Here is a 24,416-nt window from a genome sequence, read left to right as displayed (position 1 = left end):
ATGGTGACAAAACTAGCAACACTGACAAATTAATTTAACTAATTTGTGTTGACAAGAGACCTTGCATGGAGCACGCAAAAATGTGGAGCGTTCATTTTAATTTTAGAAAAGCAGAAATATCGAGCACTGAAAAAGGCAGCCAGCATCATCAGAGACTCACACCACCCTGGCCACGCTCTCATTTTACCCCTGCCATCGGGAAGAAGGTACAAGAGCCTGAAAACTGTGACGTCCAGGTTCAGGAACAACTTCTTCCCTACAGCCATCAGGCTATTAAACACCACAACCTCCAAATAAGCTCTGAACTATATACACTTGGGGACATTGGTTTGGTTTTTTTGCACTACATGTGTGTGTATATGATTTGTGTGTGCACGTGTGTGTGTGTTTTTTGTTTGTGTGTGTGTGTGTACATGTGTGTATGCGTGCATGTGCACGCGTGTGTGTATACACGTGTGCGCATTTGTGTGTGCGTGCATGTATACATGTGTGCGCATATGTATGTGCATGTACGTGTATACGAGTGTGCACATGCATTTGTATATACACACACATATACACTGAACTCTTCTAAAATTTACTACTAGACCAAGTGGACCCGTTGGGCCCAAACCTCTCCTGCATTGGTGCAGCATCCTCTACCCTACCCTCCCCCCTCCCTCCCGTCCTTCCCCTCCGCCCCCTCTCCCCTTCCCCCTCCCCACTTCCCCTTCCCCCTCTCCATCCCCCTCAACCCCCCTTATCCACCTTCCCCCTCCCTCCCTCTCTCCTCCCTCCCTAGGAGATAGATTTAAACTTTAAAATGTGAATAACTTTAAAAATATAACACCGATTTCAATAAAACTACTTGCTTTACCATTAAAGGGACGACGGTGAGTAAGGTGGGCCTAAAATTGTCAAGCTCTCGTGTACCGTTTTGGCTGTAGTTTGATCACAAATAAACAAACAAACGAGAGTTTTAGTATATAGATATTGTTTACAGAGCACTGATGTTCTGTTGTGCTGCTGCAGGTATGAATTTCATCGTTTTGTCTGGGACATACGACAATTAAAAAACACACTTGACTATTGAGTAACAGGAGATTCAAGCCCTTATAACACAACATTGTTTCTGGGCAATGAGGTATCCATTTAAAAGTAACACATTATTAGGCCTAACGACATCTTCATACAGCAACCATATGCATCTCATTCAATCACAACAGCTGGGTGTCACTAATGTCAAAATGACACAGTGATTCAATACATTCTAATGCAATTTGCATAAATTATTTGCAAACAAACTGGGGAAAGGTTTTTGTGAACACACAAAGACTGAATGTGCTTCGAACGCCACAAGACTAAAGAGAGAGAGAGAAGCATGCTCAATCAATGTGCCTTCGAAGTTGTAAATTACATTATTCACCGCCCCATCTTAGATTTAAAATTAGTTTCATATGCAGATTACTTTAGAGATACAGCACGGAAACAGGCCCTTCGGCCCAGTGATCCCCGCACATTAACACTATCCTACACATGCAAGGGACAATTTCACATTTATACATTTATACCAAACCAAATAACCTACAAGCCTGTACGGTTTTAGATGATGTCATTCTAACCTCACGGCCAGCAAGAGCTTTCTTTATGTTAAATAACTTGGGGAATTTTAGTCCTTGAACATTTTGTAAAGGCAGAAATGAATTGTGCAGTTCATGGAACAGGCCCACGGTATTCATACCAAACATGTTACCAAGTTGAACTAATCTCCTCTCCCTGCATGTGATCCATATCCCACCAGTCCTCACATATCTATGAGTCTATCTAAACCCTCCTCATCTGCATCCACCTATCACTTGTCTGAAGAAGGGTCCCGACCCAAAACATCACCTATCCATGTTCTCCAGAGATAGACAATAGACAATAGGTGCAGGAGTAGGCCATTCGGCCCTTCGAGCCAGCACCGCCATTCAATGTGATCATGGCTGATCATTCTCAATCAGTACCCCGTTCCTGCTTTCTCCCCATACCCCCTGGCTCCGCTAACCTTAAGAGCTCTATCTAGCTCTCTCTTGAATGTATTCAGAGAATTGGCCTCCACTGCCCTCTGAGGCAGAGAGTTCCACAGATTTACAACTCTCTGACTAAAAAAGTTTTTCCTCAACTCTGTTCTAAATGGCCTCAGATGCTACCTGACCCGCTGAATTACTCCAGCACTCTGTGAAACATCACCTATCCATGTTCTCCAGAGATGCTACCTGACCCGCTGAGTTACTCCAGCACTCTGTGAAACATCATCTATCCATGTTCTCCAGAGATGCTGCCTGTCCCACTGAGTTACTCCAGCACTCTGTGTTAGCTTTGCACTGTACCTCGGTACACATGACAATAATAAACCCAAACCTAATTAATGAAGCAGCTGAAATGACTGGCTCTGAAACACTGGCCAGAATAACTCCTGCACTGAGAGGTTGTGCGTGATGAATACATTTAATCACCAACTGCAGATGCAGGAAGAAACTTAACGAACCCTAAATACTATCGGCCTAGGTACATAGGCTGTGCCACAGACAGTTGTGGAGGCCAAGTCAGTGGATATCTTTAAGGCAGAGATAGATAGATTCTTGATCAGTACGGGTGTCAGAGGTTATGGGGAGAAGGCAGAAGATGGAGAGATAGATCAGCCATGATTGAATGGCGGAGTAGACCTGATGGGCCGAACGGCCTAATTCTACTATCTCTTATGATCTAGTTAACCTTAGAGATTGTATTCAAGTACAGTATTATCAGAGTGGATAGCAAGCAAATAGAAGTGGCGCAGCGGTAGAGTTGCTGCCTTACAGCGCCGGAGTCCCACGGTTCGATCCCGACCTCGGGTGCTGCCTGTACTTTTCCAAGGTAGGGGATTCTGAAATTGTAGATCGAGAAGGAGGATGCCTGCGAATGGCATTCCCTTGTGGGGAAGCACTGCGAGCCGGCACTGCTGTTAATTGGAGCATTAACCCGCATCAGACTCCGAGAAAATGCCGAGTCCACAGTCTGAGCGTAATCCCCCGTTACTGCCTCTGATGCAGAGAGCAGCGATCGGAGAGACCTCCTGCATCACCCGCACTCCACGGTTGTTCCTCTGTATCCAGTCTAAGCCCCCCGGGGAACACTTGATTCCCGCCCTCCTATTGAATCAGTGTCGCGAAGTTCATTACTCTCACACACACGAGAGGAATACACACCAACAGAAATACATAAAACATGGCCATCAATAATAGCCCGGCACAACTTAATAACATTCATTATATTAGAGTGTCTTGCAATCCGTCATTTTTGTCCATTGTGCAGGTTGGGGGGGAGGGGAGAAAAAGCATGGGTTGGCTAAAAGCCAAATGCAAGATGCTTCTTGGTGCAAAGAAACCCAAACAACATTTCCATGAATGTTTCCAAAATTAAACCTATGCTCTATTGTGAAGCTTGATGCCATTTCCAGGCATTTTCCCGCCTGCTTCTCAATGATTGAGCACATTTTGCTGGAAATATGCTTCTTTAAAAACAGTTGCCTTGTTCAATTACTAGGCTTCATATTGTCAGTTGTGCAGTGAAATCCTTTATACGGCGTGCTATCTAATCAGATCAGTCTAAAGTAGGGTTTCAATCCGAAAATTCACCCAACTCTTCTCTCTGGAGATGCTGCCTGTCCCGCCGAGTTACTCCTGCATTTTGTGTCTATCTTCCGTTCAACCCAGCATCTGCAGTTCCTTCCTACACAGATCAGATAATACTATACATAGATACAATAAAATCAAACTCAAGTACAATAGGTAGAAACGTCACCTATCCATGTTCTCCAGAGATGCTGCCTGACCCGCTGAGTTACTCCAGCACTCTGTGAAACATCACCTATCCATGTTCTCCAGAGATGCTGCCTGACCCGCTGAGTTACTCCAGCACTCTGTGTCCTCTGGTGTATTTTTCTTGATATCCAAACAAATCAGATATACCACACACAGAGACAATCAGTTCAAGCTCAAGTACAACAGGTGGAGCAAAGGCGAAGATACAGAGTGCAGAAAATAGTTCTCAGCATTGTAGCGCATCAGTTCTAAAGACAAAGTCCAATGTCCGCATTGGGGTAGAGGTGGATCGGACAGTAACCTAGCTTATGGAAGGACGGTTCAGAAGCCTGATAACAGAGGGGAAGAAGCTGTTCCTGAGTCTGGTGGTGCGCGCTTTAAAGCTTCTGTCCTATTGCCCGGTGGGAGCGGGCAGAAGGGGGAATGGCCGGGGTGGGACAAGACTTTGATGATGTTGTGTGGAATAATTCAGCAGTTTCTATATATCACTATGACTTCTTCGTAGGCTTTGTGGTTCGAAGAAAAACAATTTGCTTAATAATCTAATAATCGTGTGACCATATCTGACTAGATATCGTCTGCACTTTGGGATCATTTCAGGCTCTAAGATTTATCTGTGAAGTTAAGTCAAGTCAAGTCAAGTCAAGTTTATTTGTCACATACACATACACGATGTGCAGTGAAATGAAAGTGGCAATGCCTGCGGATTGTGCACAAAAAAGAATGACAGTTACAGCATATAACTTCAGTCAGGTACGCACAGGTGTGTCAGGCAGAATGGATGCTCTAGTTTAGTTTGGAGATACAGCAGTGGAAACAAGCCCTGCAGCCCAGCAAACCCACACTGACCACCGATCGGCCACCCGTTCACACCAGCTGTATGCTATCCCTCTACCTCATCCACTCCAGGAGGGGCAATCTTACAGAAGATGACTGACGTACAAATCCGCGCGTCTTTGGGAGGAAGCCAGAGCACCCGGAAGAAACCCACAAGGAGAATGTGCAAACTCCACACAGGCAGCACCAGAGGTCAGGATCAAACACGCGTCTCTGGCATTGTGGTGCAGCAACTCTCCAGCTGCGCCACCGTGATCCACAATATGCAGGAAAGCGCAATACTGTGTGCACAAACTTCAGCATGAGCAATGCACGATAGACTGATACAGGACTGGGATTTGCTCTGTGGCCCAAATTGCTGCTGCTCCGGGAAGACGTGACCTCAGAACTGTGCAATGATAATAGACAATAGGTGCAGGAGGAGGCCATTCGGCCGTTCGAGCCAGCACCACCATTCAATGTGATCATGGCTGATCATTCTCAATCAGTACCCCGTTCCTGCCTTCTCCTTTCATTTACATTTCCTTTACCCCCTGCTGGTCTTCAACTAGATGTCTTTCCAGCTCTGTGCAAGGCGTCTGAAGAGTGGCCATTATTCCCACGCCTTAACAAGTCCACTCCTAATCATTCTGTTTGATCCTCTGAGCAAGTGACCAAGAAACAGGGAGGCATGGTGGTGCCGAGGTAGAGTTGCTGCCTAATCGCGCCAGAGACCCGCGTTCGATCCTGACTGTGGAGTTTGGAAACCTGCCTGGGTTTTCTCAGGGTGTTCCGGTTTCCTCTCACACTCCAAACGCGTACAGGTTTGTAGGTTAATCGGCTGCTGTAAATCGTCCTTAGTGTGTAGGATAGAACTAGTGAACGGGCTGATCATCGTGGACTCGGTGGGTCAAAGGGCCTGTTTCCACGCTGTATCTCGAAAGTCTAAATCCAAATTTTATGCCTGACTCTTTTGACTTGCACACGGAGCCACGGAGTTTGCTTTTGTTTTTTAATTACAAGAAACGGTTTATAGAACTATAAAAGACCTAAAGAGCTGGAATAATTCAGCGAGTCAGGCAGCATCTCTGGAGATCAGAGATGGGCGAGGAAACCTCTTCAGACTGTTCATAACCACAACAATACTCAAGTACAAGATTGTAACAATAGATTACACCGAGACAGTGCACAAGAGTCGTGACATTTCCAATCCCATCTTGATTCCTTCCCGTTTCATAAATTCACAAGTCATAGGAATAGAATTAGGCCATTCGGCCCTTCGAGTCTACTCCACCATTCAATCATGGCTGATCTCTACCTCCTAATCCCATTTTCCTGCCTTCTCCCCATAACACTTGATACCGATTCTAATCAAGAATTTGTCTATCTCTGCCTTAAATATATCCACTGACTTTGCCTCCACAGCTCTCTGTGGCAAAGAGTTCCACAGATTCACCACCTTTCTTTCAACGATCTTAAAAATGTAGTCTTAACTGAGTCTCTAAGCTAAACTAAAAGGTATTGTCAACAGTGCGCCTTGTTGACGAACCTAACTGAAGACATAGGGGTAGGACTGGCATTGGATTGTGAAGAGAAACCTTCTAACGCACATAGTTCATGATTCATTTCCATGTTAACTGAAGACAGACTTTTCAAATCCTTTAATGGTTCCAATCAAAGTCAAATGAGTTCACGCTATGTGCAATTGTACGTCCTCTCCGTGACCTTGTGGGTTTTCTCCGGGTGCTCCGGTATCCTCCCACTTTCCAAACACGTACAGGTTTGTAAGTTAATTGGCTTCGGTAAAGATTGTACAAATTGTCCCTAATGCGTAGGATAGTGTTAGTGTAAGGGGTGATTGCTGGTCGGCGCGGACTTGGGGGCCGAAGGGCCTGTTACCTCAATGTATTTTTGCACTATTGTGCAATTATTGCTTTTTGCACTATTATTGTTTGTGGTGTGTGTACCTGCGTGTGCGCGTTTATGTCCAGTATGTATATGTGTGTACATTTGTATACACACACACTGAACTTTTGTTCTTGTTTATTATATTGCTCACAGTGTACTATGTTTATATATTCTCTTGTGCTGCAGCAAGTAAAAATGTCATTGTTGTATCTGGGACATATGACAATAAAACACTCTTGATTGTTGACTCCTGTCTATCTCTAAAGTAAACTAAACTAAACTCTGAAAGATGGTGCTGATGGAGAAGTTGGCAACAGCAGTCACACCAGCTCCTTGGAAAGCAGTCACTATATTCCTCTTTCATTCCCTTTATTTCCCATCACCATTGCATAAAACATAGAAGGTAGAAGAGTACAGCACAAGAGCAGGCCCTTCGGCCCACAATGTCTGTGCTGGTCACAATGCCAAGACCAACTCTCATCTGCCTGCACGTGATCCATCTCTGTCCATATCCATGTGCCTATCCAAAAGTCTCTTAAACGCCACTATTGTACATGCCTCCACCACCACCCCTGGCAGCACGTTCCAGGCACCCACTACCCTCTGTGTTTACAAAACTTGCCCCACGCATCTCCTTTCAACTTCGCTCCTCTCACCTTGAAGCAATGCTCTCCAGTATTTGATTTTTCCATGCTGGGGAAAAAAGATTCCATCTTTTCACACAAAGGGTGATGGGTGTATGGAACAAGCTGCCAGAGGAGATAGTTGAGGCAGGGACTATCCCAACGTTTCACAAACAGTTAGACAGGTACATGGATAGGACATGTTTAGAACTATATGGACCAAGTGCAGGCAAGTGGGACTCGTGTAGCAGGGACATGTTGGACTGTGTGAGCAGGTTGGGCCGAAGGGCCTGTTTCCACACTGTGTCACTCTACGACTCGATGACAAGAGACACAAAGTGCTGGAGTAACCCAGCAGGTCAGACAGCACCTCTGGAGAACATGGAGAGTTCTGGACCCTTCATCAGACCCAAAACATCATCTATCCATGTTCTCCACAGATGCTGCCTGACCCGCTGAGATAGTCAGTATGTGGTGTCTGTTCATATAAACCAGCATCTACAATTCCTTGTGTCTAATTGATGCAGTGGTCTCTGCCTATAGTTCTGTATCTTAAACCTTTATCAATCCAAAGACTCAGAACAAACTGCTAGATTTTAAATCTACGCAAATCTGCATTAACTATGTAAAACTCATTATCTAAAAAAGGATTTAATTGACCGTCCATATCAATGCCTTTAAATGTTCTTAATGAGTTCTTTCCCTTTGGGCAGACTTCTACTGAACAATAATTTGAGTTGTCTCCTTGTAATTGGGCCCTACCAAGCGAAACCTTAAATTGCAATTTAGTCTTTGTTTCTGTATTGTTCACTCCAATTAAAAGAGGTGATGTACGCACAGATATTGTCCTTTGTACTGCAACTGGTTTCCCAATCCTGATCAAATTATTAATGTAATCTGAAATTTAAGAAGCATGGATTAATGCATTCTGTTAATTAAGTAAGTCCTACGTTTCATCTTGAAACTGATCACTGGAGATAGCGGTCGCTTAAATTGACTTGCAATTCTCTGCTCGTGTGACAATCAGAGAGGAACACATTGTAATGGTACAAATACAGAAATAAGTGGGACAGTAGGGGTCTATCCATGTTCTCACAGCACAGCGGTACAGTTTCAGCCTTACAGCGCCAGAGACCCGGGTTCGATTCTGACCTCCTGTGCTGTCTGTACGGAGTTTGTACGTTCCCCCTGAGACCTGCGTGGGTTTTCTCCGGGTGCTCCGGTTTCCTCCCACTCTCCAAAGACGTGCAGGTTTGTAGGTTAATTGGCTTCGGTAAAATTGTTCCTAGTGTGCAGGATAGTATTAGTGCGCAGGGGTGATAGTTGGTCGGCGGGGACTCAGTGGGCTGAAGGGCCTGTTTCCACGCTGTATTTCTAAACAAAACTAGGATTGATAGGCCTGATGATGAGAATGGCCTCCATTCACATTCATGAGAAATATAAAATATAAAACAGCAGATATGATCATGGCATTTTGGAGGCTTTTCGATAAGCACATGGATATAACCATATAACCATATAACAACTACAGCACGGAAACAGGCCCGTTCGGCCCTACCAGTCCACGCCGACCATTCTCCCTGACCTAGTCTCATCTACCTGCACTCAGACCATAACCCTCTAATCCCCTCTTATCCATATACCTATCCAATTTACTCTTAAATAATAAAATCGAGCCTGCCTCCACCACTTCCACCGGAAGCCCATTCCATACAGCCACCACCCTCTGAGTAAAGAAGTTACCCCTCATGTTACCCCTAAACTTTTGTCCCTCAATTCTGAAGCTATGTCCCCTTGTTGGAATCTTCCCCACTCTCAAAGGGAAAAGCCTACCCACATCAACTCTGTCCGTCCCTCTCAAAATTTAAAAAACCTCTATCAAGTCCCCCCTCAACCTTCTACGCTCCAAAGAATAAAGACCCAACCTGTTCAACCTCTCTCTGTAGCTTAAGTGCTGAAACCCAGGCAACATTCTAGTAAATCTCCTCTGTACCCTCTCCATTTTGTCGACATCCTTCCTATAATTTGGCGACCAGAACTGCACACCATACTCCAGATTCGGCCTCACCAATGCCCTGTACAATTTTAACATTACATCCCAACTTCTATACTCGATGCTCTGATTTATAAAGGCAAGCATACCAAACGCCTTCTTCACCACCCTATCCACATGAGATTCCACCTTCAGGGAACAATGCACAGTTATTCCCAGATCCCTCTGTTCCACTGCATTCCTCAATTCCCTACCATTTACCCTGTACGTCCTATTTTGATTTGTCCTACCAAAATGCAGCACCTCACACTTATCAGCATTAAACTCCATCTGCCATCTTTCAGCCCACCCTTCCAAAAGGCCCAAGTCTCTCTGTAGACTTTGAAACTCGACTTCATTATTAACTGTGCAGGGAATGGAGGGATATGGATCATGGGCAGGCGGAGATTAGGTTAACTTGACTTCATGTTCAACACCGACATTGTGAGCCGAATGGCCTGCTCTGTGCTGTACGGTTTCATGTTCCATAAAATCATGAACAATATAGCTTTGCTGACTTCCAGGAGGGTCTAATATCTTACAAAATGAAAAGTTTTTGATATTTAAAAACAATTGTTGACAAATTAAATCAGAATGGGTTTTCCCCACAAGTACAACATATGCAATATTTCTGATCACCATCTGCTAGAGACCTGTAGTGAGGAAAGTTGGCAATTTTCCTTCCTGGTCCAGTCCATGGAAAAGCAGCGTTTACACCATGTAAAAGGGGGATGAACACACAGATACCATGCTCTGCCAGTCCGCATGGTACCGGTTACTTCACATCACAGGACACCTCATCATTATTAGTTCAGTTTAGAGATACAGCACTAAATCAAGCCCTTCAGTCCATCGAGTCCGCACTGACCTGCGATCTCCATACACCAATACTATCCTACACTCACTAGGGACAATTTACATTTACAGCAAGCCAATTAAACCTACACACCTGTACGTCTTTGGAGTGCGGGAGGAAACCGGAGCACCCGGAGAAAACCCACGCCGGTCACGGGGAGAACGTATAACCTCCATACAGATAAGCACCCGTGGTCAGGATTGAACCTGGGTCTGTGGCGCTGTAAGGCAGCAACTCTACCGCTGTGCCATTATGCTGGCCATTAGATGCAGGGGACCTAACTAAACAGCCATCCAGCAAACATTTAAACTCGGAAGATTGACACAAAATGCTGGAGTAACTCGGTGGAACAGGCAGCATCTCTGGAGAGGGAATGGGTGACGTTCTGGGTCGAGACCCTTCTTCAAACCCGAAACATCACCCATTCCTTTTCTCCAGCGATGCAGCCTGTCCCGCTGAGTTACTCCAGCATTTTGTGTCTATCTTCGGTGTAAATCAGCATCATCATTGCAACAGAAGGCTGTGGAGGCCAAGTCAATGGATATTTTAAGGCAGAGATAGATAGATTCTTCATTAGTACGGGTGTCAGGGGTTACTGGGAGAAGCCAGGGGTTAAGAGGGAAAGATGGATCAGCCGTGATTGAATGGCAGAGTAGACTAGATGGGCCGAATGGCCTAATTCTGCTCCCATCACTTATGAACTTACCAGTGAACCCACTGAGTGCAAGAAGAAACTGCAGATGTTGGTATACACTGAACATAGACACAGAAAGCTGGAGTAACTCGGCGGGTCGGACAGCATCTCTGGAGTGAAGTAATAGTTGACATTTCGGGTCGAGACCCTTCTTCAGAATCCTACTTTTATTCAATATTAAGGATGAAACTTGGCTGTAAAGTTAATTTACTTAAGTTTGTAAAAGTCACAGGAAACACTTCAGGAGTCTTTAGCTAGGCAATGACATTATATATTTTTTATTTCCTTAAACACAGCGTTGTGGAAACTAACTCCACACATTCACTAGACTAATCTCCAGATTTAGCAGCCTGCTTCAACAAGAGGTGAGCATTAAAGATCGACACAAAATGCTGGAGTAACTCAGCAGGTCAGGCAACATCTCTGGAGAGAAGGAATGGATGGCCTTTCAGGTCGAGACCCTTCTTCAGACTGAGAGTCAGGGGAGAGGGAAATGAGAGATATGGAAGGGTAAGGTGTGAAAACGAGAGATCAAAGGGGAAGTGGTTCAAGGAAAATGTAGAATAGATCATTGAGCTAGGGGAGGGTGACAATGAGGCATACAATGTAAAATGTAATCACGAGGGCAGACAGACTAGTGGGAGCCCTAGGATGGCGGTGGGATGGGGAGAGAGGGAAAGCAAACGATACTTGAAGTTAGAGAAGTCGATATTCATACCGAAGATTTGGAGAGAAGGCAAGAGAATGGGGCCAAGAGGGAAAGATGGATCAACCGTGATTGAATGGCAGAGTTGACTTGATGGGCCGAATGGCCTAATTCGGCTCCTAGCACTTATGAACTTGTCAGTGAACCAACTCGAATCCTACTGTGTGTAGGAAGGAACTGCAGATGCTGATTTACACCGAAGATAGACTCAAAATGCTGGAGTAACTCAGCAGGACAGGCAGCATCTCTGGAGAGAAAGAATGGGTGACGTTTCGGGTGGAGACCCTTCTTCAGACCGGTTCAGTATTCATACAGTTGGGTTGCAGCATTAGTCAGGCGAAAGATGTTGGGTTTGTAAACGCTAATGTGTACTAATGTGTACAATACTGGGACTAATGTGTACAATACGATTTATTCACAAAATGCTGGAGTAACTCAGCAGGTCAGGCAGCATCTCGGGAGAGAAGGAATGGGTGACGTTTCGGGTCGAGACCCTTCTTCAGACTGATGTCAGGGGGGCGGGACAAAGGAAGGGTATAGGTGGAGACAGGAAGATAGAGGGAGATCTGGGAAGGAGGAGGGGAAGGGAGGGACAGAGGGACTATCTAAAGTGGGAGAAGTCGACGTTCATACCACTGGGCTGCAAACTGCCCAGGCGAAATATGAGGTGCTGTTCCTCCAATTTCCGGTCTGCCTCACTATGGCACTGGAGGAGGCCCATTACAGAAAGGTCAGACTGGGAATGAGAGGGGGAGTTAAAGTGCTGGGCCACCGGGAGATCAGTTTTGTTAATGCGGACCGAGCGCAGGTGTTCAGCGAAGCGATCGGCGAGCCCGCGCTTGGTTTCGCCGATGTAAATAAGTTGGCATCTAGAGCAGCGGATGCAATAGATGAGGTTGGAGGAGGTGCAGGTGAACCTTTGTCTCACAAAGGCTCACCTGCATACAATACTGCGTACTGCGTCCACTGCGTACAATACTGCGTGCCATAACAGCGGCTACAGAGACTAGGGGGAAGTGCAGGTTATAAGGTCTGAAGAAGGGTCTCGACCCGAAACGTCACCCATTCCTTCTCTCCTGAGATGCTGCCTGACCTGCTGAGTTACTCCAGCATTTTGTGAATAAATACCTCAGGTTATAAGTTGATCAGCGAGACCAGACACCCGCCAACCAGGCTGTGTTTCCAGACCGCGACTAAAGTCTAAGTAAAGACAACCCACTAACTTTGACGATGCAAACTTACCTCTTCCCCCTGGCTCGGTGACAGAGGCCTCTCACGTTGCTGTTCCCCGGCTACATTGTCGGCCACAGGAGGTCAGGCCAAGTCACATGAACTCTCTTGTCCCCCCTGCCCGCCCTACAGCGGGTAGAGGGAGTATCCACTGGAGGCTTGGACGCGCCTTGTTTGGGGCGTTTGCCAGCGTGGCTAGCGGTTGCCACCACGGTCGCCATGGCTCTGGCGATCCATTACACTGCGCGACTCGCACACAAGTGGGTCACCCAGTTACATTGTGAGACCAGCGGACATTAACCCCGGCCAGGCGGCTGTAGAGTTGCTGCCTTACAGTGGGCCACTTGCATCCGTGTTTGGTTAGACCCCACTCTTAAAGCAGTACAACGTCGCGACTGGCAGAGTTGCTACCTCACAGTACCGGAGACCCGGGGTTCGATCCTGACCACGGACGCTGTCTGTGTGGAGTTTAACACCTTCTCCCCGTGACCGGCGTGGGTCTCCTCCGGGTGCCCCGGCTTCCTGCCACATCCCAAAGACGTGCGGGTTTGCAGGTTAATTGGCCCTCTATAAACTGTCCCCAATGTGTTGGGAGTGGATGAGAAAGTGGGATAACAGGGCACTAGACTGGGGTGTCCTGTTCCAAAGCTCTATTAATTAAATCAATCAATCAATTTTAATCAATCAATTAAAATCAATTATGCCCCAAATGGGAAAATTGTTCCGATTGCTATTTGATGACACGTGCCTGCCCGGGACAAATGCATGATCGAAGATAGACACAAAAAGCTGGAGTAACTTAGCGGGACAGGCAGCATCTCTGGGGAGTGACGTTTGGGTTACCCATTCCTTCTCTCCAGAGATGCTGCCTGTCCCGCTGAGTTACGCTAGCTTTTTGTGACTATCTTCGGTTTAAAGCAGCATCTGCAGTTCCTTCCAGCACAATTGCACGATAGACGTTGATATTTGTCTTTATCTCTTCTTGACCTCCGTGATGTGATTTCCACACCCGCCCGCGTAACCATGACAACGTTTCTGTTGCCGGAAGCAACGTTCAGCAATTGGTGTCAAGGCGATGGGACAATCACACCTGGATTATCGAGTTGAAACGTTGCTCTCCACAGATGCTGCTTGACCCTTTGAGCGTTTCCCTCTTTACTTGAGATTTGCGGGGGGGGGGGGGGGGGGGGTTGAGCTTTAGAAATTAATGTCAAATTAATGACCAAGCCATGGTCGAGATCTGTTTATTGAAATAAAGTGAGCAATCGCCACAACTTCGCTGTAAAGTGCGATTTGATTTGTTTCTTGAAGCGAGTGATTTTGAACACTCGTTAAACTAGTCCCAGTGACCTCCCGCGCAAATGAGTCCAAATTTTATTTTTCTCCAGAGATGCTGCCTGGCCCGCTGAGTCACTCCAGCACTTTCTTCGGTACAAAGCAGCACCTGCTGTCCTTTTGGACACATTCAGGACTCGGGTCTTAGATTTGAATTAGCCTTTTCCTAGACATTTTCCGAAACGTTCTTCCAAGGCGCCAATGGGAAAGTTATTCCTGAAACCAAATAACGGAAAGGGCGATTCTGTTAATCGACCATGGATTATTATGGTGTTATCACCAATATCTGGACTTGGGAAAGGTATTGAGTCGCTTTAATTCCATGCACCGTAAAGTGTGGCGAGGCTCTCCTGAATCACATCCACGTTTCAATTTTCACGTTTGAAGCACGTTTCAATCATTGCTTCGATTTGAGATTGCAAGTTAACGTTTACACTTCAACTCACACATGTTATTACAAGTGACTGCAAATGTCCTTTGATCCAGAGAGAACTCGTGTTCACACGCTTTCCTCTCCCGGATATTGCAGTGTAATTGGGCAGAATGAAAGATTTATAGTTAAGTGAAGATAGACACAAAAAGCTGGAGTAACTCAGCGGGACAGGCAGCATCTCCGCAGAGAGAAGGAATGGGAGACGTGTTGGGTCAAGACCCTTCTTCAGACTGAGAGTCAGGGGGAAAGGGAACACGAGAGATTTGAACGGTGATGTAGAGCGATATAGAACAAATGAATGAAAGAAAATAACTGCAGAAGCTGGTACGAATCGAAGGTGTTTATTTCACAAAATGCTGGAGTTACTCAGCAGGTCAGGCAGCATCTCAGGAGAGAAGGAATGGGTGACGTTTCAGGTCGAGACCCTTCTTCAGACAAATGAATGAAAGATATGCAAAACAAAGTAACGATGATAAAGGGAACAGGCCATTGTTAGTTGTGGGCGAGGTGAAAACGAGTTACAGACAATGAAACTCAACAAGACGGCGTTTACAGCTAGTACGACGATTAGTGGGGGGCGGGGGGCGGAGAGTTAGGGGATGCAAGGGTTACTTGAAGTTAGAGAAATCAAGATTCATACCGCTGGGGTGTAAGCTGTCCAAGCGCAATATGGGGTGCTGTATTAGGGTTTGGGTTATTGAAGTTGACCGGATTGCCCGGCGTTTAATGATCAGACCACATAGAAACAGAATTAAGCCACTCGGCCCATTGAGTCTACCCCGCCATTCAATCATGACTGAACTATTTCCCCTCTCAACCCCATTTTCCTCATGTACGCCGTGTATTCAAGAGAGTTAGATGGAGCTCTTCGGGCTAACGGAATCAAGGGATATGGGGAGAAAGCAGGAACGGGGTACTGATTCTGGATGATCAACCATGATCACATTAAATAGCGGTGTTGGCTCGAATGTCCGAATGGCCTCCTCTTGCACCTATTTTCTCTGTTTCTATGTTTCATGCCTTCTCCCCGTAACCTTTGACACCTTTTCTAACGAGGGACCGATCAATCTCCGCTTTAAAAATACCCAAACGCGACCTCCACCGCCGTCTGAGGCAATTAATTCCATAGATTCGCCACCCTTTAACTAAAGAATTTCACCCTCACCTCCATTCGCAAGGCTCAAGTTCGTCATTTTACAAACCCCTTCTGCATTTACCAGCGATTCGACAACAGTATAATTTGGATTTCGTAAATATCGAATGAACGTTGGCCATCAGTACATTAACTTAACAACAAACTCTTTATTGACGTGTAATTAAATGGTGGTTCCAGCGAGGCAGTTGGTGGTGGATGTAATCTTTAATTTGGTATAGACAAGTATTTTTTAAATCATGTGTTCATAAATATAGAGCCATCTTTCATTTTACATTATCCAACACTAATATTCTAGCGCGCTGGTCAATTGTCGTGCTAATATCAAATATCACCAATCACGCGGGTGGTTGATCGGTTTGAAGGGCCCCCAGTCAAGCCGTGCCAAGATCAATCTGAATTAAGAATAGCTACGTTGAAAGTAAATCACAACAATTGCTCCACAGTCGTTAAACTAGACCCAGTGAACTTCCAAGCAAATCCACCTGAATTGGGGATTTCGCGACGTTAGTCTTGCCTTTGATGTATTCTTTGTTAAATGCCAGGAAATTTGTTGAACCCAGTGTGCTGGAAGTTAAGTGTAAGAAGGAACTGCAGATGCTGGTTTAAACCGAAAGATAGACAGACACAAAAAGCTGGAGTAACTCAGCGGGTCAGGCGGCATCTCTGGAGAGAAGGGATGGGTGACGTTTCGGGTCGAGACCCTTCTTCAGTGACTTCTCTCCACAGATGCTGCCCGACACGCGGAGTTACTCTAGCATTTTGTGTCTATCTTCGGTGTCCACCAGCATCTGCAGTTCCTTCCTCCACAAAGTAAACTGGTTAATTTATTTTTGGCTTTGTAACTATGTTTAATTGCCTGTGTAGGAAAATAACTGCAGATGCTGGTACAAATCGAAGGTATCACACAATGCTGAAGTAACTCAGCGGGTCAGGCAGCATCTCAGGAGAGAAGGAATGGGTGACGTTTCGGGTCTCCTTCAGTCTGAAGAAGGGTCTCGACCCGAAACGTCACCCATGCCCTCTCTCCTAGATGCTGCCTGACCTGCTGAGTTACTCCAGCATTTTGTGACATCTTCACGTTTATTTGCCTAATAGAAAATTCCTAGATATGTGTTTCACCACAAGCTGGTGCGGTGATGGGTGGCGGAAGCGTTTACCTGAGAGTTTAAAAATTAAAAAAAGAGCAACTCTTTGGACCATCAATGAACTAATCTAAGCAACACCCAGTTCACTACTGCAGCGATACGCTAATTGTCTCGTGTGTGTGTGTGTGTGTGGACCAAAGGTATGTGAACTGTCGTAGTCCAAATAAACGTGGTGAAGTTACTAGACATTCATGGCCAGAGGCAAGATTCCTGGGGCTTGCACATTTCAGAATTGAGCACGAGTTTCTGAACAGGAGTTGTGAAGACTGAACTAGCAAAGAGCATGAACTGCAGTGCACGTTTACTGAGCAAGTCTCAATTACATTTCCCCGCTGCCCGTTCAACGTTACAATCGAATTATCAGTTCTGCATTAACACGAGGCCTCGCTGAAGTTTAAAAAACTGCCGCTTTTTCCTCCCAAAATATTAAAACCAACCCTTTACTGTTAATGAAGTGAGCTGCACCTGGCCGGCGCTGGGGTATTTTTTCTTGTATTACACAGCTCCTGCTCACACTCTAACTCGCTACACTAGAGTCTCAATGTTTATTTCTCCTGGTTTCTCCAAAACAACTTGAATTCGCGGCCAGCTTTGAGCACAGGTCTGTCAGACGCTGGCCTTGATCCGAATATAATAAACATATCTCAAGGACGCTGAACACAAACGAGTTGTGGTTTCACGTCATTCCTTTTCATCCGGCCACACCAGGCTCTGACAAGGGCCGTTCTCGTTGGGATTCTTGCAGCAAAACCCCAGCTCCTGGACAAGGACGGACTGGGAAACCTGTCGCTACCGGTTGCAAACTGGACCAGTTCAGATCTGTCGCCGGCGAGCAGTGCCAAATGGTTTCTTTAATTGGATTGGCAATGTTAGATGTGTGTAGATGCTGGTTTAAACCGCAGATAGACACAAAAAGCTAGAGTAAACTCAGCGGGTCAGGCAGCATCTCTGGAGAGAAGGAACGGGTGACGTTTCGGGTCGAGACCTTTCTTCGGGCAATGTTAGATATTCTTTTCCTGCAGAGAGTCACACAAACACATGATGGACACAAAAAGCTGGAGTAACTCAGCGGGTCAGGCAGCATCTCTGGAGAGAAGGAAGGAATCGGGCGAGACCCGTCCTCAGACCTTCTCTCCAGAGATGCTGCCTGAACCGCTGAGTTACTCCAGTTTTTTTTGTGTCTGCCTTCGGTTTAAACCAGCATCTGCAGTTCCTTCCTACACAGATAACACGGGATCGGTCTATTGAACAACTGGAGGAGGATTTTAAATATTTGCTCCCCCCACCTCCTCCCCCACGTGGACAATAATACCCCGTAACCGCCCGTTTTAGACCCTGTAATGTGAAACGTGCAGTCTACATTGTCCATGTTACCCACACACAGCGCACAGCCGCCAAACTGAACAGATCCAAATCTTATTAGAGGGGGGGAAATGGCCAAATTACCAAACATCATTGAGGCCCGAATACTGTCTGGTATATTTAATTCAAAGCCAAAACTTTGCAATTTAAAAGACATAAACTTAAAGTGTGAGAATTTAAGTGTGTAACATAAATTTAAATTACCAGTTTATGTGATAAACCGTGTTGTTTTCTACCTAAACCAGCTACAATTTTTTTTAAATCTTTGCTTATTAAGTATCAATTTCCCTCCACACGGGCCAATTAGTAGGTTCGCCGCAGTAGTGAATCGGCAGTTACTTAGATTGATGCAAACCTAGCCGCGAACTCACACTTTAGATCGTGATTTCCAAAGACTTGGGCGGTTTATATTAAAAAAACACTTTGGCCAGAACGCGTCGAATAAAATCGCCCCCCTGCAGAGCGAGGCCAGTGTCTGTTTCCGACTGATTGTTGAATTAAACACGATCCGGTACAATGCTTCCTGAGCAGTGGTTTACAGAAGTTAGACACAGAATGCTGGAGTAACTCAGCGGGTCAGGCAGCATCTCTGGAGAGAAGGACTGGGTGACGTTTCGGGTCGAGACCCTTCTTCAGACAGAGTCAGGGGAGAGGGAAACGAGAGATAGAGAGAGAGCGAGAGAGAACAAATGAATGAAAGACATGCAAAAAGAAGTATGCAAAAAAAATCTATCTCTTGTTTCTCTTTGCCCCCCAATTCTCAGTCTGAAGAAGGGTCTCGACCCGAAACATCACCCATTCCTTCTCTCCAGAGATGCTGCGTGTCCCGCTGAGTTACTCCAGCATTTTTGTCTATCTTCGGTTTAAACCAGCATCTTCTTCGGTTTAAACCAGCAGTTCCTTCCAACGCGGAGATAAGTGCAGGGCAGTCTGAATTAGATGTAAGGTTTTGTCTTATAAACGAAGGGGGTTGGGGGTAAAAGAACATTGCAGAGGCAAAGATCCCAACAGCTAAGAACAGGCCAGTCAGTGGAAGACAGATACAAGCAATATGATCTAAATATTGCTGAACCAGCACAATCAATCTCTTGATATTTCTGCTCTTGGTAAATAAAATGGTGTCAGATATAAATATTTACCAAAAGAAAATTGAAACCTGTTCTATATTATTTTTTTAAAAAGGCAATCGGTTTACCATCCCGCTGAGAGAGAACTATTCTCCTCTCCTTCAAATGTCGCCTTGATAAATACAAGTATTTTCAGTGAAGGGTGCAGCGATTGCCTGACTCCAGTGTGTACGGTACCCTACCAAATTCACAAACATCACAACTGCTTTTAAAAGACCCTTGGATAGACACAAAATGCAGGAGTAACTCCGCGGGACAGGCAGCATCTCTGGAGAGAATGAAACACACACTTGGACAGGTGCACAAGGCTTAGATGTATATGGGCCAAACGCGGGGCAACGGGACTAGCTAAGACTTGGTCGGTGTGGACGAGTTGGGTCGAAAGCAGACACAAAAAGCTGGAGTAACTCAGCGGGCCAGGCAGCATCTCCGGAGAAAAAGGAATGGGTCGAGACCCTTCTTCAGACCCCTGGGCCGAAGGGCCTGTATGACTATCTCGCCGCCTTCGAAATTACGTGTAGGAATGAACTGCGGATGCTGGTTTAAACCGAAGATGGACATAAATCGCTGGAGTAACTCAGCGGGACAGGCAGCGTCTCTGGAGAGAAGGAATTGGGTGACGTTTCGTGTCGAGACCCATCTTCAGATTTCAGACAAACTAGTTGGACTTTCATCTTAAACGGCGGGTACAAGTTCCACGGATTTTCTATTTAAAAAATAGCAAAATGTAAGCAATAAGCCCGCATCAATGAGTTCATATTAGACGAAACAGCAGGTGATTTTTTTTGGAATGTACTGCTGCGATATATGTTGAAACGCTGAGTCTAGTCGACAGGGCAAGCACACTCCAATCAATGCGAGGTTTATACACACGCATCGCCGGCGACCCATTCTCCCACTACTTATCAAAGATACGAACCACCACACGCTGACCCGCCGATTCAGTCAGTAATGCACGGACTAAAGCTTCTGTGACACTCACTGCCAGTAAATATTGTGTCTATCTTCGGTTTAAACCAGCATCTGCAGTTCCTTCCTACACATTTCGTCTGCTCCACTGCAGAATCTCCTTTGAAGAAGTTCTCCTCCTCTCTCCGATGAGAGTTCTGCACCATTTCCCCCTCGCAGCTCCTCCTCTGTGATTCCTCCTGCTCCCGGCTCATATATTTCATCAATTTGTTCTATCTCTCTCCATATCACCGTCTATATTTCTCGTTTCCCTTTCCCCCTGACACTCAGCGTGAAGGAGGGTCTCGACCCGAAACACTACCTATCCCTTCTCTCCAGAGACGCTGCCTGTCCCGCTGAGTTACGCCAGCATTTCGTGTCTATCTTCATTAGTAAAATACCTGCTTTGTTCCGTCCGCCAAGCGTATTTGTTGCAACGGCTACAGCTAACCTGGTGTTTTACGAACAGCTTTTTAAAGACCACGTAGACACAAGAAGCATTAAATACAGGAGACAGACACAAAATGCTGGAGTAACTCCGCGGGTCAGACAGCATCTCTGTAGAAAAGGGACTAGGAGATGTTTCGGATCGAGACCCTTCTTCAGACTGAGCCAGGGGAGAGGGAAACGAAATATTTAGACAACGCTTATGGTTTAAACCAGCATCTGCACATTGTCCGAACGCACACTTGTATAGGAACGATAAAGAATGCGTTGGAAGCAAATGCAGATGCTGGTTTAAACCGAAGACAGACAACAAATGCTGGAGTAACTCAGCGGGTCAGGCAGCATCTCCGGAGAGAAGGAATGGGTGTCAATAAATAAAGTGTGTCATAATAAAGTATAGACCTCCAACCATAATTTCTGGTTAACAAAAATAAGTTACATTTAAAATTTATTGAAATAAAGCAAAATTCAATTTTATAAATATTCACACAGTGCTATTTTTTTCCATAATTTCTGTTGTTCAATATGGCCACAATTTACTGGAACACAAACGATAGATATACTACCAGGACGATTAGGGGCCTCCACAGAAAACACTGAAATACTGAAATACACTAACCGCCCTTGTTTGGTCTAGATGAAAGTTACCATAATTCTGCCTTTAAAGTTGACCCTTGGTTATATAGGTTGTTAATCTGTCACGGAATTGAAAACATCCTATCTAGAAGGATGTAGAAATATGAAGGCAAATAAATTCATGTTGCATTTTGGAGACTGTAACCATTTTTTGTTTAAAGATTCCGCTTAGCAGACATATACAAGCATAGATAAGCAAATTCTCTGCTTTCTTACATGTTTAAAGAGACAGTATCGTTTTGGCAACAAGTCCTGATAGAATTGTGGACAGACACAACGTGCTGGAGTAACTCAGCGGGACGGGAGAAGGAGTGGGTGGCGTTTCGGGTCGAGACACTTCTTCAGACTGAGAGTCAGTGGAGAGGGAAACCAGAGGTATAGACGGTGATGTAAAGAGATGGAGAGCAAATGAATGAAATATATGCAAAAAAGTAACGACGATGGAGGAAACAGGCCATTGTTAGCTGGTTGTTGGATGAGAACGAGAAGCTGGTGCGACTTTGGTTGGGGGGGAGGGATGGAGAGAGGGGGAATGCAGGGTATATCGTCGTTTCATTTTTGCAATTCTTTCATTCGTTTGTTCTACATCTCTCTATATCACCGTCTATGTCTCTCGTTTCCCTTCCCCCTGACTCTCAGTCTGAAGAAGGGTCTCGACCCGAAACGTTGCCCATTCCTTCTCTCCACAGATGCTGCCTGTCCCGCTGAGTTACTCCAGCATTTTTTGTGTCTATCTTCGGTGTAAACCAACATCTGCAGTTCCTCCCTACTAATAAAAATCCACTTCCCTCTGTCGGACAGAACTGTTCCCGTCCAACTCTTCAGTCAGTTCCCCGATTCGGCAGGCTAATTTTGCATTTTGTAAACTATTCCGAAATCAAACTAAACAGCAAAAATATATAAATCAAGCCACGGTTCCCCCCCCCCCCCCCCCCCCCCCCAATTGGCTGGTTAAAGAAATGGCGTATGAAGGAACGGCAGATGCTGGTTTAGATCGAAGACAGACACAAAATACTAGAGTAACTCAACGGGACAGGCAGCATCTGTGGAGAGAAGGAATGGGAATTAAAACACGGCGATCGCTTTACATTGGACTGGGGATAAATCCAAATCACTAAAGATGTGATGAGAGGCGTTTGTAAGGCCGGAGTAATTCTTAATTCCCACTAATAAATACAAGGTACCAAATGGAATACTGCCCCTTTTTTATATAAGTTTGTTTCTGTGCAATTGTGGGGTGCACCTGCGCTGTTTGGGGAGGGGGGGAACAAAAAGTTATTAACCCTCTGGTGACAGTGTAGGGTTGAGGAGAACGCAAATCTTGTCTCCCCTCTTAGATTGGAAACACCAGGAATCCGGAGAACGTCGAGTATTTCCACCCCCCCATCAGGTTCCCACGCTCCAGTTTGAGATAGGTTCGGTCCCCCTTCTCCATCTGTGTCAACACTCCGTTGCTGGCGGCTTCCCTCGTCACGTCCTGGTCGCCGGCGAAGGCCGAGATCAGCGGCCACCCGTTTAACATCAAGCTGACCTGTGGAGGAGATAACAGCGTCAACATCTGTCTTCTGAAGACAGAGTCTGAAGAAGGGTCTCGACCCCAAACCTCACCCCATTCCTTGTCTCCAGAGATGCTGCCTGTCCCGCTGAGTTACTCCGGCTTTTTTTTTTCCATGTCAGTTTAAACCAGCACCTGCAGTTCCTTGTTACACAACGTCCTCAAAGCCATGTACTCGTTTTTTTAAAGGAAAAGTTTAGGAAGGAATTGCAGATGCTGGGTTTAAACCGAAGTCAGTCACAAGACGCTGGATGGAGTATCTCAGCGTGGCCGCTGATTTGCCGGTAAGACTACACCGGTAAGGACAGAATTAAAAGGGCCAGAGAGCCTTCACACAACTCTGAAAGTATTCCAGGTCTTTACCACTGAGACAGGAGGAACTGCAGGTGCTGGAATCTTGCAAAATGAAGCCTTTCACTGTAACTCGGTACACGTGACAATAATAAACCTAACCCGATTTTGAGCGAAATAAAGAGTGCTGGAGGAGGAACTTTGAGCCGCCGGATTCCTCCAGCACTTTGTGTTTTCCTCCATCATTTAGATGGGACAAGGAGTCAAAGTCATACTGCAAGGGAACGTCAACATCTGGCCAGTCTCAGCCGGACACCATCTTCTGGGAAGATGCACAAAGTGCTGGAGTAACTCAGCGGGACAGGCAGCCTCTCTGGAGAGAAGGAATAAATGGGTGACGTTTCGGGTCGAGACCCTTCTTCAGACCGAGAGTCAGGGGAGAGGGTGACACAAGAGATATGGAAGGGCAAGGTGTGATACCGACAGATCAAAGCAGACGCTCATCAAGGAAATGTAGATGATGAAACTTACATCTAAAGTTAATGCTAAGCTACCTTAAACATTAAGACTTCAAACTCTGGATCTCCCCAGATCTGCCTGCCTGTCCCGCTGAGTTACTGCAGCATTTTGCGTCTATCTTGGGTGTAAACCGGCACCTGCAGTTCCTTCCTACACATTCCTTAAACATTAAGACTCTCTGCCCATTTCACTCTAGGTTTTATAGATACAGTCTCGTCATCTTCGAGGAGTTGGCGATGACTTATTGAGTAGTTCCTTCACGTACTGTAAGTACATCAGCTCGCCAGGCATTGAACAGATTACTTTTTTAAAATCATTACTTATTATATATCAGTAGAGAAATAAAATATCTTGCAATGCAATTTTAATGACAATGTTCTTGAAGTACAGAGACCTATTCGGGTACCAGTTAATGTAACCCACCCCCCAGCTAACAGACCTTGCAGTCTGGAGAAGGGTCTCGACCCGAAACGTCACCAATTCCTTCTCTCTGGAGATGCTGCCTGACCCGCTGAGTTACTCCAGCATTTCTGTGTCTATGCCCAGCCAACAATGGCCAGTCCCCTTTATCATCGTTACTTTTTTTTGCGTGTCTTTCATTCATTTGTTCTATATATCTCTCTGCATCACTGTCTATATCTCTCGTTTCCCTTTCCCCTGACTCTCAGCCTGAAGAAGGGTCTCGACCCGAAACGTCACCCATTCCTTCTCTCCAGAGATGCTGCCTGTCCCGCTGAGTTACTGAGTTACATTTTGTGTCTGTCTCGGAACAT

The 24,416-nt window shown here is 45.7% G+C and overlaps 1 protein-coding gene across 1 annotated transcript in view; it reads right to left on the bottom strand.

Moving 5' to 3' along the window:
• Positions 1–22,221: 22,221 nt before the first annotated feature.
• cbln1 (cerebellin 1 precursor) overlaps positions 22,222–24,416 on the bottom strand; it is a gene marked incomplete at its 5' end in the record, with an annotated part of 7,254 nt that continues 5,059 nt past the window's right edge. Inside the window, 1 exon segment of the mRNA XM_078401642.1 lies at positions 22,222–22,809. Coding sequence (XP_078257768.1) covers positions 22,612–22,809 — 198 coding nt within the window.

The sequence above is a fragment of the Rhinoraja longicauda genome, chromosome 6 (assembly GCF_053455715.1).
Source record: "Rhinoraja longicauda isolate Sanriku21f chromosome 6, sRhiLon1.1, whole genome shotgun sequence".
NCBI lineage: Eukaryota > Metazoa > Chordata > Chondrichthyes > Rajiformes > Arhynchobatidae > Rhinoraja > Rhinoraja longicauda.
This window is presented reverse-complemented; position numbering and strand designations above follow the sequence as displayed.